General features: G+C 34.8%; 1 protein-coding gene across 1 annotated transcript; it reads right to left on the reverse strand.

The window, feature by feature from the left end:
- Window positions 1-12,858: 12,858 nt before the first annotated feature.
- Window positions 12,859-15,401, reverse strand: LOC131164183 (transcription factor MYB16). Its single transcript, XM_058121186.1, has 3 exons — window positions 15,006-15,401; window positions 14,738-14,867; window positions 12,859-14,023 (listed from the first exon to the last, which is right to left on the reverse strand). The coding sequence occupies exons 1-3, from the start codon at window positions 15,136-15,138 to the stop codon at window positions 13,153-13,155; spliced, it is 1,134 nt and encodes a 377-aa protein (XP_057977169.1). The 5' UTR covers window positions 15,139-15,401; the 3' UTR covers window positions 12,859-13,152.
- Window positions 15,402-19,496: the final 4,095 nt, after the last annotated feature.

The raw sequence follows: 19,496 nt of genomic DNA on the forward strand, positions 1-19,496 counted from the left end.
TGTATATAGGGAAAATAACACTTTACATTTCCTTTCTTGAGAATTCAAAGAGTTAGCACCCTAAAACTCTCGTTTTATTAAAAGGTCATCAGACTTACCTTGTGTGTGTATGTGTACATCCCTTTAAAATGGTTCAGAAAATGCATAACTTTTATACCTTTTGCAAAAAAAAATTTTGAGGACTTATGCAGATTTCTTGGCCTCATGAAAGCCCTACTACTTTTATGCCAAATCAAAACAAAACCAAACAATACAAAGAACAAACATAAACATAGGTATGCATGCAAACAATAAAACAATGTAAGGGGATTTGAGTTTTGATTTGGTAAGTATGAATCTACAAAGTATATTTCCTACATATCCTTAAAAGAGGAATCCAACCATCTGTAGTTTGAAAAACTTTTTCAAAAACAACTTTGAAAAAAAAAATTGTTTCAATGATTTTTTGCAAAATTATTATTGAAAAATAGTTGAAGTCTTTAGCAAATTGTTGACTTTTTTAGTCTGATCCCCGTTTTGATACTGAAAAAACACATGTTTCTTATGTGTGTATTTAGCATGTGAACAGGTCCATTAATTTAGCACACACATAAGGAAACAGCGATGGAAGCTTGCAGGACTTAAAGCCCATACGATCGAGCGCATTCCATGAAGTCAGAGGAGCAAAGAGACGAAGAAGACATTTATTTCTTATTGTAATTGCATTTATTTTTATTATTTAGTTTCTAATAATGCATGCATCTACATGATATGGTTATTTGCTCAGACAGGACCATAGATTGACCGTAGGGAGTCACAGGACCGTAGAGTGACCTTAGGGATCACCTTCGATCGACTGATGTCGGATTTTTGGGGTTAACTCTCAATGACCTTAGAAAGACCCTAAGACCTTGCACAGACACTTAGACTAAGTCCCCATTTTCATCTATGCTATCAGGGAAAATTAATATTCAAAATCAAGACTTAAATGCACAACCTAAGTGTGCTCGGTTGACCAAACCAAAACCTACATAGAAGCTTCGGTCGACCGAACCTCCTAAAGTCAACTTGTTGACTATTCGTTCGATCATTTTAAAATGAACTTGAACTGTATGGTCGACCGAACTAACACATGGGTGATTCCCAACGCTCTGATCGACCGAACCCTTAGTTAAAATCTAACCTAGTAGACCGAACCTCAGAATTTGGTCAATCAAACCTCGGAGGGTTCAAAATCGCCTTAATACGGTCGACCAAAACCTCAATTCAAAAATGTCACAGTCAACTGAACTTGGTGATATGGTCGACCAAACCTCAAATATGGTCGACCGAAACCTCTCGGGTTGGAAATTTTTTAAGGGCTAAAATGTCATTAACTTTTTAATTAAATTTTTTCAAAATACCGAGTGTGTCCCCAACGGTCATAATTTTTAGAAAATCTATAAATACCCCCTTATTACTCCAGATTAGCAACTTTGATTAGCAAACTTTTTCTCTCAAATTTTTTACTTAATCAAAGTTCCCCCATATACTCTTTTATTTCAAAAATCATTTTGGGGTTAAATTTTTCATACTCTCCAACTCTCTTTGTTACATTCTTTGAAATATTTTTAAAGAGAGTATCTTGTTTGGGCATTTGTTTTTGTATTCATTGCACAAATATCTTTGAGCTTAACTCCTAAATTCTCCAAATATTTTTCATTTGTAAAAATCTTTGTTGGAGAACATAATACTCATTTTTCATATATATTTTATTTATGCAAAAACTATTTGAAAACCAAACCCTAGGTTCTCCTACTTAGTACTGAAAATATTTTTTTGGAGAAGTATTTTATTAGGGTTCAAATCTTTTATGCATTTTATCATATATGTCTTTCATCAAAAATTGGAATATTTGTTTTATACCCTTTCTCTATTGAGTATATTTCATATAATTAAAGAGTGCATGTTTTGAGCTTTAATGTGTATATTTCTATTTGTATTTAGAAGCATTGTATTATGTAAAAAAAAAATGGTTTTTATTGTATCAATTGGGTTCAGACCGGAATTGAACTGGTGAGTCTCAACCCCATAAGTGAGACCGGTTTGATTCAACCCGAAAATTGATTTGGGGAGTCTCAACCCCGTAAGTGAGACAAGTTGGGCTCAACCTTATAATTGAGCTGGGGTTTTCCTTACCCCGTAAAGAGAGGATGTAAATGGCTTCTGCTCCGCTCGTTTAAGTGAGCAGGAATAGTGTAATCTTTGGGGGGGTATGCCCAAAGCGGAGACGTAGTCTGGTTCGGCTGAACCTTATAACAAATATCATGTGTGTCTCTCTCCCTATCTCATTTAATTATTGTACTTTAATTTTCATATTTGTATGCTTGCTTGTTCACTGCTAAAATTATTTGCATACACACATTTAATTTAAATGAGATATGTTACACACATGTATGTCTGCACTGATAGCTCAATCATTTTACATACGCATTTTTAATATTGAATGGGATATGAACTGTGGTGAATCAAAATGTATTATTTAGCCGAAAAAGTTTTAAATATCTCATTCACCCCTCCCCCCCCCCCCCTCCCCTCTTGGGATCACACCAATTCCAACACAAATCTTGAAACCCTCATTGAAAAACTTTTAATTTTAGATTAGAAAATTAGTTCTTCAGTGAATTATCCAATAAATAAAGATTGAAAATTATTTTCTCCACCCTTACACCGCTTCATGGGTGCTTATCTTGAAAACTACAAACTTGACTTGAAATCCCGTTGAAAACTAGGAGAACACCCAAAATATGCATTATGGGTGCATGACCCCCAAGGTTTTATAGAAAATTTTGAGAAAACCTTTGAATACTTTCAAAAAAGTGATTATGTTTGATTTCATAAAAACTTGACTTTTTGTTAAAATAAAAATTTACAAAAATCTTTGAAAATCTAACATAAGACTTAACCAATTAATCTTAGGTAAGTGTATAAATTCAAAAAAAAAAAAAAAATTCTAATCCCAAAGAAAAGTAGGAGAAAGGTGCAAAATTGCACCTCTCGGGATTTAGCGGTTAACCGTTTATTGAAAAATTTATAGGGTCAATCACATATTCTTTGAGGAACCACTATCGGAATTCCATCTCCACCATCAGCACTCCTAATTGCCAACTTCACATGCCTTTGCAACCACTACACTTGGAAATTAGTGGCCACTTTGACCATTAGGGCCAATGCCACTGCTCTCACTTCTACTAACAAGAAAAGCTTCTTATGTTGTCACCTCTCCTTCTCACAGCTTCTATGATTCAGTTGTCAGAACCCCACAACAACTCCATCGCCAAGACCATGCCCACTACCAATTTCAACCAACCATCTGTTGTTTTTTGTCTCACATTGGTAGAATAGTTCCACATTAGTATAAAAGGTTGTTTTGAATTTTTTATTTTATTTGTCCCACATTGGAGAGAAGTGTTTTTTGGCCTTGAGGTTGAAGCTATATAAAGAGTTCAACTCTTCATTTGTAAAACACACCTCAAAGTTGTACTTTGTCAAGAAGTAGTGGATTGATCATCGGCGCCCGAGGACGTAAGTAATTTTATACCAAACCTCGTTAATTTATTGTCTTGTTCTTTTTACTGTTTTATTATTAGTTTCTGCATTGCTTTAATTTCTTATATATTCAATAGCAATAGTTGTAGTATTGGTATTTAGCACAAGTGGGGTGCCCGACACAACAATTGGTATCAGAGCTAGGTTAATTAGTGTCGATACAGAGGTGTTCCTTGGTTAGGATCCTTGATTCCATGTTTGATGCCTAAGAAAGACCTTGTCTAAGCAAGTGCTCAGAGACCATTGCGGCTTAGTCACTCCCTAGAGGTCGGCCTAGTCAAAGTGAAATTTCATAGGATAAAACAGAGTAGACACAATTAGTACGTACTATTGATCCTAGGACTTTTTCTTTGTTGGTTGCTATTGAATATATAGAAAATGGCAGAAACTAGTGCAGCAGTAGAAGAAACTCTGTCCACACGAACTCCAACCCCTTCAGCTTTGACATCATCATTGAAGACAATAACTAATGCTCGGTTTGAGGTGGAGAAATTTGATGGTACCAATAATTTTGGCATATGGCAATGTGAGGTGATGGACATCTTGTATCAGCAAGAACTAGATATTGCTTTGGATAATAAACCAGTATATATGAGTGATAGAGATTGGGAAAAGATCAATCGTCAGGCAAGTGGTACGATTCATCTGTGTCTCACTAAAAATCAGAAATATTGTGTTATGAAAGAGACATCCTCAAAGAAATTGTGGAAGACATTAAAAGATACATTTGTGACCAAGAGTCTGGAAAATTGACTCTTTTTGAAAAATAAATTGTTTCGATTCCAGTATCAACCACGTATTTTGATTAATGACCATATAAATGCTTTCAATAAAATTTTGGCTGATTTGTTAAATTTGGATGAAAAGGTGAAAAATGAAGATAAATCCATATTGTTACTGAATTCTCTCCCTAATGAGTGTGAATATTTGACCACGACATTATTGTATGGGAAAGATAAAGTTACTTATGATGTTGTTTGTACTACATTGATCAGTACTAAATGCTGAAAGAAGGATCAGATGATCCATAAGGGAACAGTAGAAGCACTAACAATAAAGGGACGTTCTCAGAGGCGTATGCCTAAAAGGAAGAGTAAATCTCATAGGAGAAGTAAATCTCATGGGAGGCCTGCTAAAGCGGAATGCGTATTTTGTCATGAGAGAGGGCATTGGAAGAAAGATTGCCTTAAATTACAACAGAAGAATAAGGGTAAAGCACATTCTAATGCCAATATAGTCAATGGTGATGGAAGTGAGTCAGATTTTTCTCTTGTTAGAACATCTTCATCACATTTTTTTGGTGAGTGGATTTTGGATTCTGGTTGATCCTATCACATGTGTCTCAATAGGGAATGATTTTCTAATTTTGAAGAATTAAATGGTGGGGTTGTTTTTATGAGAAATTATAATACTTGTAAAACAACTAGAATAGGATCAATACAGTTGAAATTTCAAGATGGAACTATTAAGACTTTGACTGATGTTAGGTATGTTCCAATCCTAAAGAAGAATCTGATTTCATTAGGTGCCTTAAAATCTAAAGGGTTCACTATCACTTTGAAAGATGGAACCTTAAAGATTAAATCAGGTGCGCTGGTGGTGTTGAAAGGAATAAGGAAAAATAACTTGTATTATTTACAAGGTAGTACAATTATTGGCTCAGCAGCTATTGTTTCTGAGAAAGATGCAGGTTCAGATACAACCAGGTTATGGCATATGTGATTAGCACATGCAGGAGAAAAATCTTTGCTACAATTTGCTAAGCAAGGTTTGTTAAAGGGTGCAAAGGTGTGCAAACTTAAATTTTGTGAGCATTGCATTTTGGGAAAACAAATTAGAGTGAAATTTGGCACAACAATCCATCAGACTAAAGGTATTTTAGACTACATCCATATAGATGTATGGGGGCCCACAAAAACGGCTTTGTTGGGTGGTATGCATTATTTTGTCACTTTTATTGATGATTTTTTCAGAAGAGTTTGGGAGTATTCTATGAAGCATAAAAATGAAGTGTGTGATATTTTCCTTAAGTGGAAAAAATTAGTTGAAACTCAAACTAGCAGAAAGATTAAACAGCTCAGATCAGATAAAGGTGGTGAATACATGAGTGACCCGTTTATGAATGTATGTTAGGATGAAGGTATTGCTCGATACTTCACAGTTCGAGATACACCACAGCAGAATGGGGTGGCAGAGCGCATGAATCGGACATTGCTGGAGAAAGTTTGATGTATGTTATCTAATGCTAGGTTAAACAAAAGGTTTTGGGTTGAGGCTATTAAATATGCGTATCATCTCATCAATCGTCTACCATCATCTGCAATAGGGGAAAAACACCCTATGAGGTATGGTCTGGAAAGCCTGCAAGTGATTATGATTCTTTACATGTATTTGGTACTATAGCTTATAATCATGTTAAAGAATCTAAGTTGGATCTAAGAGCCAAGAAAGCAATATTCTTGGGGATAAGTGCAAGAATCAAAGGATACCGTCTTTGGTGTCTAGAGACGAAAAAAATGATTTTAAGTAGGGATGTGACTTTTGATGAACTTGCGATGATGAAGAAAACAATACGCAAGGAGTCACGAGTTAAAGAGAAGACCAGTGGTACTCAACAACAGGTGAAGGTTGAGACAATTTTGGGAAATCCAATGAGAAATGAGACTACACAAGATAACTCTCCAGTTACGGTGGGGAATAGTGTACAAGAAGAGGAGATTTCAATTCGAGAATCTTTACAGCAACAAGAATCAATTGTTTCTCAAAGGCCAAGACAAGAAATTCGAAAACTTCCTTGGTATACTGATATGGTGGCCTATGCACTTCCAGTTGTGGATGATAATGTTCCTTACACTTTCAAAGAAGCAATGAGGAACTTTGAATCAGATAAGTGGAAAAGAACAATGGATGAAGAAATGTTGTCTCTTCATCAGAATCAGACTTGGGAGCTAGCTTGACTGCCCAATGGTAAGAAAGCAATTAGTTGCAAATGGGTTTATGTAAAGAAAAAAGGATTTCCAGATGCAAATAATGTTCACTTCAAAGCTAGATTGGTAGCTAAGGGCTACGCACAGAAGGAAGGCATTGATTATAATGAGGTATTTTCTCCAATTGTTAAACATTCTTCCATTCGAATTTTGTTGGATTTAGTAGCATAATTTGATCTTGAACTAGTTCAACTCGATGTAAAAACTGCATTTTTACATGGTGATTTGGAAGAGGAAATCTATATGACTCAGTAAGATGGATTTCAGGTTGCTAGAAAAGAAAAATGGGTATGTAAACTGGTAAATCGTTGTATGGTTTAAAACAGTCTCCAAGACAGTGGTACAAACGATTTCATCAGTTTATGATGGGTTAGAAGTACATCAGAAATAAACATGATCATTATGTTTATTTTCGCATACTACAAAATGGATCTTTTATATATTTACTCTTGTATGTTGATGATATGTTGATAGCTTCAAAGAATAAGGAAGAAATCAACAAGTTGAAAAGTCAGTTAAATCAAGAGTTTGAGATGAAAGATCTTGGTGAAGCAAAGAAGATACTTGGCATGGTGATTCGCAGAAACAAAATGAGAAGAAGAGTTAGTTTATCTCAGAAACAGTATTTGAAGAAGGTAGTACAAAGTTTTGGCATGTTTGAACAGTCAAAACTAGTAAGCACTCCTCTTGCTCCTCATTTCAAACTTAGTGCGGCTTTATCTCCTAAATCAGATGAGGAACGTAAGTACATGTCACAGGTTCCTTATGCAAGTGCTGTTGGTAGTCTAATGTATGCAATGGTTTGTACTAAACCTGATATTTCACAAGTTGTTAATATGGTGAGCAGGTATATGCATGATCTGGGTAAAGGACATTGGCAAGCTGTGAAATGGATTTTGAGATATATTATGAATACGATTGATGTTGGTATAGTATTTGAGAAAAATAATACTATTGATCAATGTGTTGTTGGATATGTGGATTCTAATTTTGCAGGTGATTTGGATAAACGTCAATCAACTACTACATATGTTTTTACATTTGCTAATGGTCCAGTGAGTTGAAGGTCTACCTTACAGTCTACCATTGCCTCATCTACAACATAAGCAGAGTACATGGCAGCTTCAGAGGCTATTAAGGAAGCTATTTGGTTGCAGGGTTTACTTGAAAATTTAGGAGTTGTTCAGAAGCACATTGTTATATTCTATGATATTTAGAGTGCTATTCATTTGGAAAAGAACCAAGTCTACCATGCACGAATGAAGCACATCGACATTTGGTTTCATTTTATGTGGGATATTATTGATGGAGGCAAAATACTTCTTCAGAAGATTGCTACAACTAAAAATCCCACATATATGTTGACCAAGATTGTGACAACAATCAAGTTCAGACATTGTTTGGACTTGATCAATATCCTGCAAGTCTGAATATTTTTGGAAGGCGCCGATGATGTGGAACTCCAAAAAATGAATTTATCTTCAAGGTGGAGATTTGTTGTTTTTTTATCCCACATTGGTAGAATAGTTCCACATTAGTATAAAAGGTTGTTTGAATTTTTTATATTATTTGTCCCACATTGGAGAGAAGTGTTTTTTGAACTTGAGGTTGAAGCTATATAAAGAGCTCAACTCTTCATTTGTAAAACACACCTCAAAGTTGTACTTTGTCAAGAAGTAGTGGATTGATCATCGGCACCCGAGGATGTAGGTAATTCTATACCGAACCTAGTTAATTTCTTATCTTATTCTTTTTACTGTTTTATTATTAGTTTCTGCATTGCTTTAATTTCTTATATATTCAATAGAAGTAGTTGTATTATTGGTGTTTGACATAAGTGGGGTGCCCAGCACAACAATTGGTATCAGAGTTAGGTTGAATTGTATATGCTTGCTTGTTCACTGCTAAAATTATTTGCATACGCATTTAATTTAAATGAGATATGCTACACACGTGTATGTCTGTACTAATAGCTCAATCATTTTACATACGTGAGATATGCTACACACGTGTATGTCTGCACTGATAGCTCAATCATTTTACATACATGTTTTTAATATTGAATAAGAAATGAACTGTGGTGAATCGAAATGTTTTATTTAGCCGAAAAAGTTTTAAATATCCCATTCACCCCCCTCTTCTCTTGGGATCACACAAATTCCAATACAAATCTTGAAACCCTAATAGAAAAACTTTTATTTTTAAATTAGAAAATTAGCTCTTCAGTGAATTCTCCAATAAAATAAAGATTGAAAATTATTTTTTCCACCCTTAAGCCGCTTCATGGGTGCTTATCTTGAAAAGTATAAAATACAGATTCTTTGAGGAACCACTATTGGAATTCCATCTCCCCCATCAGCACTCCTAATTGCCAACTTCACATGCCTTTGCAACCACTACACTTGGAAATCAGTGGCCACGTTGCTTCTCTTCATGGCTACTTCGACTAACAAGAAAAGGTTCTCATGTTCTCACCTCTCCTTCTCACAGCTTCTATGATTCAGTTGTCAGAACCCCACAACAACTCCATCGCCAAGACCATGTCCACTGCCAATTTCAACCAACCGTCTCCATATACCTAGGACTCTTTAAGTTCACTTACGTAACATAATTTACTAATTTTTTTTTATGTTTTAGTAACGCCGGGTGTCCTTCGCCGGCATCTACCAGAGCAAGCCCTAGAATGCACCACAGCGGAGACTAATCTCACGCCCCACAGTTTTCACCCCAAGGCCCTGCAGAGAGGTAAATCAAGATTTGCTCAGCGAAGCAGGAATCAAACCCAGGACACCTACCTGGGTCACAGGCACGTCCGGGTCCACCCTTGCCACCTGAGCCAGCACCCGGGGGTAACATAATTTACTATGTCGCCTTAACTTTGGCTGATGTACAAATAGGTCTCTTGGAGGTTATCTCAAGTCTCCTTAAGCTCCATCGTGATTGAGAATTTATTGGAAAATATAAAACAAAAATAAAATAAAATGAGAAGAAAATTAATTTTTATTTTATTTTATTTTCTCTTTGATTCAAATAGCATAAAAAATAATAATTTGCTCAAACATATACTAATTAAAAATTAAGAAAAATTAGGAGTTAGTGACATGTGAAATAAAACCTTCATTATTATTTCTAACTTATAAGCGAACGCAAAAAAGTTGATTCCTTCATTTTTTTTATTTTTTATTTTTTGTTTTACTTAAGGGTCCATAGAGTTATAGAAAATAATTTTTATTATTTACATTTTCAAAAAATTTAAAAAAATAGCTATTTTTTTTATATTTCTGCAATATTTTTATGAAATAATAAACAATTTCTTTCACTATTGGTTATGGAAATAGTCTTTTCTATTTTTAATTTTTAAATAATTACAAAAGTACCACCGTTTCTCTAATTTGTTCTTCTTCTTCTTCTAGATTTCTAGCTCTTAGTATGTGAGCATGGAATTTAATTCTTAAACTTTAATTTATGTTGATTACCTATATATCAAGTCTCTTATAAATCTAGATAAATCTAAGCTAAAAACCCTAAATTTATAATTTCAAATATTAATGTATATAGAAATTTTTAAAAAGTTGTATTTTTTAATTAATTTGAATATAAAAATAACAAATGAAAATTTATTTTGGGCAAAAGACACTAACTTCTTCTATGATTTGACAAAAATCATTAACTTTCCTGAGATTTTAAAAATCTTATGGACCTTCCTTAAGATTTTAAAAATCCCATAAACTTTTCTTGAGGTTTGAAAACTCTCACAAACCTCCATTTACATTTGATTTTTGGGACATTTGCACTCTACATAACTCTAGGGTTTTTTTTTTTTTTTGGAAAAATACAAGGGGAGGTGATTTTTGAAACCTTAGGAGAAGTTAGTGTTTTTTTGACAAATTTGGGGAAAGGTCAATGTCTTTTGCCCTTAAATTTATTGACGAAATGAACCTTCTACTAGTTGACTATTAATCATCTGTTAAATATATTTAAAAAAATAATTTTATCTTAATAAAATGATATTTTAAAATGAGATTAATTTAATAAATTAGTTGAAAAAATTGGCTAGGATAATATCTTGAAAATTAAATGAGTGAATTGGAGATCAAACTGATTTTCGAATTGAGTACTATAATCGGTTCAATTGCTTTAAGTTAACCAATTGATATTGACATTAAAAAATAATTATATTATTATTCAATTTAAAAATGCATATGTGAAAAATTAAAAATTATTGATAAAACATAAAAGATACGTGGTAATTATAATGCGACAAAATGTTTATTAGTTGTAATATTCATGAAAAATTAATGCTTAGACACATTATAAAACAACTAAAATATTATTCAATATTTTTTAATTCAAGTAACTTATTAAGCATAGTGTTAAAAATATAAACTAAAATTTTAAAATTCATACTTTATAAATTAAAATTCTAAACTTGATTGTTAGTTAATGTGTGCTTACAAATTGATTGACCTTTGATTGAGTTAATTCATTGATATCTTCTAATCTGATCTAAATTACTATGTTATCAAATATGAGACTCAACTAGACCTAAAAAGTAATCGCAAATCGACCAACTAGTTGAGTGAATTTTATTTATTTTTTTAAGATATTGCAATCATTTAATTAATTTGAATGAAAATTTTATAAAACGAATATTTTGAAACAATATAACAATCTAAGTATTTTTTATGTATTTTCAATATTCATTATTTGTTTTTTATATATTTAAATAATAGTTTATTTATGTTGTCACACTTATATCAGCCAATTAATCCAAACAAGTTGGGCAAGATAGACTAGTCAACTCAATAATTGAGTATCTAATTCACTTATAAGTTCAATTTTCAAATCATATTCTATTTGACTGATTTAATTTTATTAATTTAATTTATTAAATTACTAATAATTGCTCTAATTATCTTATCACAACAGAATAAAGGGTAATTTTTTCATTTAGCGAGGGTAAAATTCATTTTTTTACATATGCATAATGATTGACTAACGATCAATTAGCGAAAAGTTTATTTTATCAATATATTAAAATCTCAAGAGAGTTTTAGTAATTTCGAAGAACTCGGGGAGTAATATGTTATATTGAAAAAATTCAAAGGACATTGGTGAACTTTATCTTATTTTATTTTATTTCAAATTAAATAAGAATAATCTATCCAAATTAATATACACTGGAAATAATAGATATTTTATATTTGTGGTTATTTTTATTTGTTTTTGGCTTTTCACTTCCAAACGAAAATATAAATAAAAAAAGAAGAAAAAATATGCCAATACGCATATGGGAGAGTGTGACGTGAAACTAACAACAGAAGTGAATTAATGCATCTCACTGATTGACGTCCATTTAGATATGAAGTATTTAATGCACACAAAAAATAAAGTCTTTACTTTCGTACACCCTCTTTAGAATTTGCTTCCTCCATTGGACCCCTTCCCATATACTCTTCACAATCCCTCATTGCCAGATTTATTGTGAAACAAGAGGAAAGAAAAAGGAGCTATAACCTCCCATTCATAATCAATGTCTTAAAAGGCGAAAGAAAGCATAGGACTAGACATTTTAACTCTTAAAGAGGTAAGGCGTAAGCCTTAAGGCATTGAAAATACAGTGGAGAAGGAGTAACACGCTTAAACATTGGTCATAATTAATCTCACATCAACTATATATGTGTAAGGTAATGCTTGAGAGTACATGTTTCAAGTAGTCTTAGATTTAAATTTATGTGAATTTGCATTAAAAATCAAATATAACTTTATATTGAATTTTGTCGAACTCCACACAAATCCAGATCGAAAAAAGTTCTAAACAGAAGATGAGAATATTTTAACCATAAAACGTTGAAGTAGATTTCAATCTATGGAGGGGTATTTTACGAGGAAAAATGGCAAAGTTTAATAAAATAAAGTGAATAATACTTTCATAAAATCATAAAACGAATAACGCTTTAGTAAATTCATTTCTCAAATGCGAGAAAAATATTAGGTATACGAGTATGATTTTACCATATGCATATATTTTGACTGAATTATGAATTATAATTAGTTTATGTACAAATGATGAAACTATATTAGTCTTAATATACATATATATATATATATATATATATATACATACTTGGTATATTCAGTAATTTGTGAATGCCAAAGGCTGGATAAGGATACTTTAATCATAAAAAAATAAAATAGATTTCAATCGTAGAGAAGCATTTTGTGAGAGAAAATTATAAGGTCTAATTAAAAAATACGAATAATAGTTTAACAAAGTTGATTCCAAACCATTACATGAATCACAAGCACTAAATGTGTGGTAGACTTTTCTGAAAACTAACAACTTATTACTAGAGAAATACAATTTTAAAAAAAAAAATACAAAGACAAATGTAACAATTATGTTAGAAAAGTATTTTTCTAACTTTTCTCACGTAGAGAAACTGAAATGAGGTAGTGGCCGATGATCGATCTGATTTGACTGATGACACCGGGAAAGTTAATTATACACGATTTAATTTGCTAGCTACATATATTTAGCAACGGAAATTAATTTATCCATTTTTCATCAATTTCGTTGCAGTCTCTCCTAACTGCTTCAGAAAATCGGCGAATCCGAGGGCGAGCAATTCACTAAGTTAAGAATACTATTCCAGTAATTCTTGTTATCTTCGAAGTCGCCACCGCCGTTAGTGTCGCCATTATCGGAGTCTCCGCCGCCACTGGAGGACCCAGGCTCCGCCGATTTATTCAGCAAAAGGCTCGTAAACCCCTCCACGAAGTTCTCATGATCCGAAACATGCCCGTTGCTGCTCCTCTTCAAAGACTCCGGCGTCCAAGGCCCTTCCACGGCGTCCGCCGGCATTACCATGTCGGAGAGGACGGAAGCATAATCCGGCAAATGACCCGGAGCTCCAAACCCCTTCCACTCCTGCTCCCCCTCCTCCTTAACACCTTCGGCCTCCGACGACGCCGAGTTGCCGACGAAGTCGATGAAGGCACCGTCCGTTCCCTTGCCACCGACGTCCGTCATGGGCACGAGGGGCGGCGGGAGAGGGGCGTTCTCGGAGTAGCTGAGCGTGGAGGTGGGAGACTCGAGGTCGCCGCCGTGCTTGGACCAGCCGCCTTGCCACGCATTGAGCCCGTCGAGGCTGCGAGTCGGCAGCGCGTGGGAGGGAGAGGGCTCGTGGTTGTAAGGGATGGTGTAAGAGCGAAGCTTGGACTGGCGGACGAGGCGAGCTTCGGCCTCGAGGCGAGCGCTCTCCCATTGGGCGATGTGGCTAAGGTTCGCGGCGGACTTGGAGTGGCCGTCGGCGGAGGAAGAGGAGGACAGGAGGGCTTCGTTCTTGGGCTTGTGAGTGACGGGGTCGATCCCCATTTTCGCCAACCTCTTCTTCAAGTGAGTGTTCCAATAGTTCTTGATCTCGTTGTCTGTTCTTTTGGGCAAGTGCGTTGCTATGGCCGACCACCTGCCACAAAGATCCAAGAGCATATATATATATATATAATCAAATCTATTATTACCAATCATTTTTAATTTCAGCATCATTAATCCATCAACAAAATACTTCATCCATTTACGTTAGAACTTGTCTTGAAGTTCATGCTGAAGGATATATTATAGAAGTTAGAAGGCAGATTTTATTTTTATTTTTTCTTGAATTTCATTAACTAGGATTTTCAGACTGTTCTTCGATCCATAAATTTTATGTGTATAGAAAATATTCCAGGACCCGTCCTCAGATGAATAATTGATGGACAGAAGAGTTAATTAGCTGGGGTTTCATAAACTGTGAGTAATAATTAATGGAAAATGGGAGCAGAAATAACTCTACCACGACAGCAGGTGTGATCATGTGGGTTGGAATGATGAAATTTTTCTGGTAGAGGATGAGATGAGTGCAGCGACGGCTAGTTGATGATATCAGAGCAACTGGAAGAACCAGAGAACTTATTGCGCGCAGTAGGGGATCTAGTTAGGAAGACTATATATATGATTAATGAAGTAGCATATATATCACAATAGCTCACTGATTTCCACTCACAAAAGTCTATACAACACGCACGCACACACAGATATATATATATATATATATATATATATTAAGTTCATGGATCTGCAGAAATTAAGAAGATGGAATTAACATAGATAGTTAAAGTAGGAGGTGGAGGAAGCAATTAACCTGTTGCCCAAAAGAGCATGGAGCTGAATGATGGTTTGTTCTTCCTGTAAACTGAACTTCCCTCTCTTAATATCAGGTCTGAGATAGTTAGTCCATCTCAGTCTGCAACTCTTCCCGCACCTCTGAAGTCCTGCGTATAAATACATATATATATATATATATATATATAATCAATCATACAGATCGATCGATGATGATGGAATGAGTATATATATAGGGAATATAATGGATGGATGGATGGAGGTATAGGGCGTAGGTAGGAAGGTACCAGCTTTGGAGGGCAAGGCGCGCCAGCTGCCATGGCCATGCTTATCGATATAAGCGAGCAGCTTCTGATCTTCCTCGGGCGTCCAAGGCCCTTTCTTCAATCCAACCTTGTCACAGCAAGGAGACCTTCCCATTTCCCCCACCCGCCCACTACAACTCAACCAGCTTCTCGAATCCCAACCTATGTACGTATTACCCACACTCACTGTGGGTGCTTTTGCTTTCCCTGCCCTTTTATAACACACACACACACAACCAACCCCCCTGTAGCTCTCTGCTACTTAGTCCCTCCGTTGAGTGTTTATGTGTGTGTGTGTGTGTGTGTGTGTGTGAGAGAGAGAGAGAGAGAGTAAATGAAGACATAGGACAGAAGAAAGGTCAGCGAGTTGTATGGGATAAAGAATTAAATTTTGATCTGAAGGATGCCTATCTATCTCAGACTCACAGCATTTTTGACAAAACTGCCCTTTTAATTTCAACGGCTAATCATCACTTCACTGGCCTCGATCGATCACTAGCTACCCCTTGTAGCTTATTGGATCCATTAATCTGCAGTCACTATTAAATGACTATGCATATTTAGGCCTTCCGCCGCGCCGCGGGGGGGGGGGGGGGGGGGGGGGGGGGGGGGGGGGTGTGGTGGGGTTGAAGAAGGTTATTTAACCAGCGCATGTTTGGATATAAGAAAATATTATTTAACAGACTTTACCGACCATTCATTTCAAGAGGTGAAATCTACTATCCATCTTTTCATAGCTTTTTTATTTCCGTGGTTTTTATTTTTATTTTATTGCAATTATAGTGCCTAACATTTTTTTTTTTAAATGCTCGGATAATCCGCTATGATAATGGTTTATCCTCTATTTTTATTTACTTAAGTATCATGACACTATTTCTAATGATAAATCAAAGGTCCCGAAACTCAATATAATGTTATATTTGTATGTATTTTATTTTGATTTAAGTCCTAAAAATATATATATGGACTTACCACTATATTTTAGCATCCAACTAATTCAATATATAAGATGGGTTAGCATGATGCCGATTGAAGATGAGATTGTTATTAATAAATCATAGAATTAGAAATGATGAGGTTGTGATACAAAAATACCAAAAAAAAAAAAAGAAGTTTTTGTCCGTTGTAATGATAAAATCTGTGCCGTGAAAATTATGATAAGAAAACTAGAATAAATACTAATTTTATATAATGAATAAAAGAATGGGTACAATCATTATATATTTTACAGTGAAGTTTTAATATTCACTAATTCAATTTCCTTAAAAGTGGATCCACTGATTTTGAAGTCTCGAGAAATATGTTCCCAAAGACAATACTAGATCTACAAATGGATCAATTTGATGATTTGAAAATATTGGATTTGCTTGATTTTGGATTAATTTGACCAAATCTATTGATTTGACAAAGTGGGTGAAAAATCTTTCAAATGATCAATTTGACAACTATGAACGGTGATTTGTTTAATTTTTTATCTATTTGATGAGATCTGTCAATTTTAGAGCTCAAAATTGTTTCTGAACAAGTTGATATTGGATTTTCCAGACAATTAATTTAATGATCTGCAAAATATGAGTTTATTTTATTTTTTAATCTTTGACCAAATTTACTAATTTAAGGGTCTGACGAGGGATTCTTTTTCGAAGAATAAATTTGACAATCTATAAAAAATGAATTTGTTTAATTTTTTATCTATTTTATGAGATATGCTAAATTGAGGGCTCGAGATTGATGTTGAATGAGTTGATCTTGGATCTTTAGGATGATCAATTTCACAATCTATTGAAGTTGAGTTCGCTTGATCTTGGATCAATTTAATAAAATCTATTGAGAGTTATGCGAACAACATGACATTAGGAGACATTTTATAGTACGCAATACGCCACAACAAAATGGTGTGGCGGAAAGGATGAACCAAACCATAATTGAAAGAGCTCGATGTCTCAGGTTGAATACAGGGCTCCTAAGGAACTTCTGGGTAGAGGCAGTAAATATGATGTGCTTCCTGATTAATAGATCACCAAGGGAAGTACTAGATAAGAAAGTTGTAAAGGAGGTGTGAATAAGCATCGAGGTAGACTACTCCGAGTAGAAAGAATTTGGATGTTCAGCCTATGTGCACATTCCTAGTAAGGAGAGGTCAAAGCTTGAGGCAAAGTCTAGACGGTGCATCTTCTTGGGGTATCAGAAAGGGGTGAAAAGGTTCAAGTTGTGGGATCCAAAGTCAAACTAAGTGGTGATTAGTAGAGACGTGGTTTTCTATAAGAAAGTCATGTTGCAGCATACTCGAGAAGAAGAGGAAAAACAATTGCTAGAAAACTATAGCAATAATGAGCACACGATGCAGGTGGAGTTAGAGACTCAAGGTACAAATGACATTGTTCAGAGTGTAGTGATTTCTAACTTGAGAGACCAACAGCATCGCAGTATAGTCATAGATAGACCTAGATGCACTATCAGGCCACCGCCTAAGTATGGATTTGATGATCTAGTATCTTATGCACTTATCACTAGTAGTGAGAATCCTACTACCTTTCAAGATGCAGTGCACAGTTAGGAAAAAATTATATGGATGGGCGCTATGGTGGAGGAGATGGAGTCCTTGCATAAAAACCAGACATGGGAGTTGGTGGAGCTTCCCAAGGGGAAAAGGGCGATAGGATGCAAATGGGTGTATAGGAAGAAAGAAGCGGTTTCAGAAAAAAAAAAATGAGAGAAGTTCAAGGCTCGATTAGTAGCAAAGGGATACCCACAAAGGAAAGGAATTGAATATGATGAAATCTTCTCCCCTATGGTCAAACACACTTCCATCAGGGTAGTGTTGGGATTGGTGGCGCATTACGACATGCATTTGGAGCAGATGGACGTAAAAACAACATTTTTCCATGGTAATTTGGAGGAGCTGATTTACATGGCACAGTCAGAAGGGTTTAGCCAACCTGGAAGGAGCGCTTGGTTTGTAAACTGAAGAAATCACTTTATAAGCTAAAGCGGTCTCCGAGGCAGTGGTATAAACGATTTGACTCTATTGACCTTATAGGTTATATCCTATTTTGATCATGACAAATACTTTGGTATTTAATATTTGTCAAGTCTGTGTGTAGGATCAATTGACAGTATCATATAGTGCACATAGCTTCAAAGAAAATGAAGACCTAACATATTTATTTGTTATAACTTATATTTCATTCAATTTGGGTCTATAACATTAATTATCTACTGGTCTATAATAATTAATGCATGTCATGCATTGTAGGGACTATAAGTTCAAAACCATAGATGGACCATAGGGATCACCCTTCGGTCGACCTTCGCCGAATTTTTGGGACAAATTAAAAAGCTCAAAGACCTTAGTCTAACAATAGGTTCCAATATATTGCATGAAAAAACCCTCATATATCTTAGATGTAATATCCATATGAGTAGGGGTAACTTCAAAAGAAGGTTAGAAATCAAATGCACAAATTTCACATGTTCAGTCGACCGAACCTAAACACACTGAGAACCTTCGATCGACCGAACCTCCCCATAGTCAAAAAAGTTGACCACTTGGTCGACCGACCTCAAAATGAACGTCAACGCCCTGGTCGATCGAACTTATAATAGAAAAGTGACCTGGTCGACCGAACACCAAAGTTTAGTCAACCGAACTTAATCCAGTCAACCAAACCTCATAGGTTCTGAAATCGCATTAAGCTTAGTCAACCATCTTCTCAGTTCAAATTCATCCTAGTCAACCAAATTGAGTACCCCGATCGACCGAACCTTAAAAATGGTCGACTGACCCTCTCGGGTTGCTCGGATTTTACTGAGATTAAACAAGGTCATTTTTAATTAAACTCACTTAATTCTTTTCCAAAAAACCTAGCGTGTCCCCAACGGCTATAATTCTTATTAACTCTATAAATACATCCTCATTTGCAAAGTTAACACATGATTAGGGAGTTGATTAGCCAAAATTTCTTCTGAAATTTCCTAAGCCCTATTTCTTTATACAAACCCCATAGACTTACATACTACCATTCCTTTGAGAAATCAAGTTTTGTGAGTGTTTATATATTGTTCTATTTTGGTAGGATACTCTCATTTTATTCATTGTTGTTGATTTTCATATTAAGAGTAGAGCAAAGGTTTTTTCCCCCAATTTTATTTAATAAATCTTTGTGTGGGAAAAATCTTATAGTTAAGTGAGTCTTTGCATTGTTATTGCAAGACTCATTGGGCCAGTATTTTTTTTTTGTACAAAAATATTTTTACAAGCTTATATTTGAATATCTCTTTGTGCTGTGATATTGAGAAAATAATTTTTGAAATATTCTAAATTTCTCTTGGTACAAATCTTTGAAACCCTAAACTGTGATTAAGATTCATCTTTACATAGTTTCAAGGATTAGCTTTTTGACACACTCTTATGCTTGATTTGAGATAATCATTATATTGAGTGTTAATTGCACGCATATAATACTGAGCTTA

Source organism: Malania oleifera, chromosome 1 (assembly GCF_029873635.1).
Source record: "Malania oleifera isolate guangnan ecotype guangnan chromosome 1, ASM2987363v1, whole genome shotgun sequence".
Lineage (NCBI taxonomy): Eukaryota > Viridiplantae > Streptophyta > Magnoliopsida > Santalales > Ximeniaceae > Malania > Malania oleifera.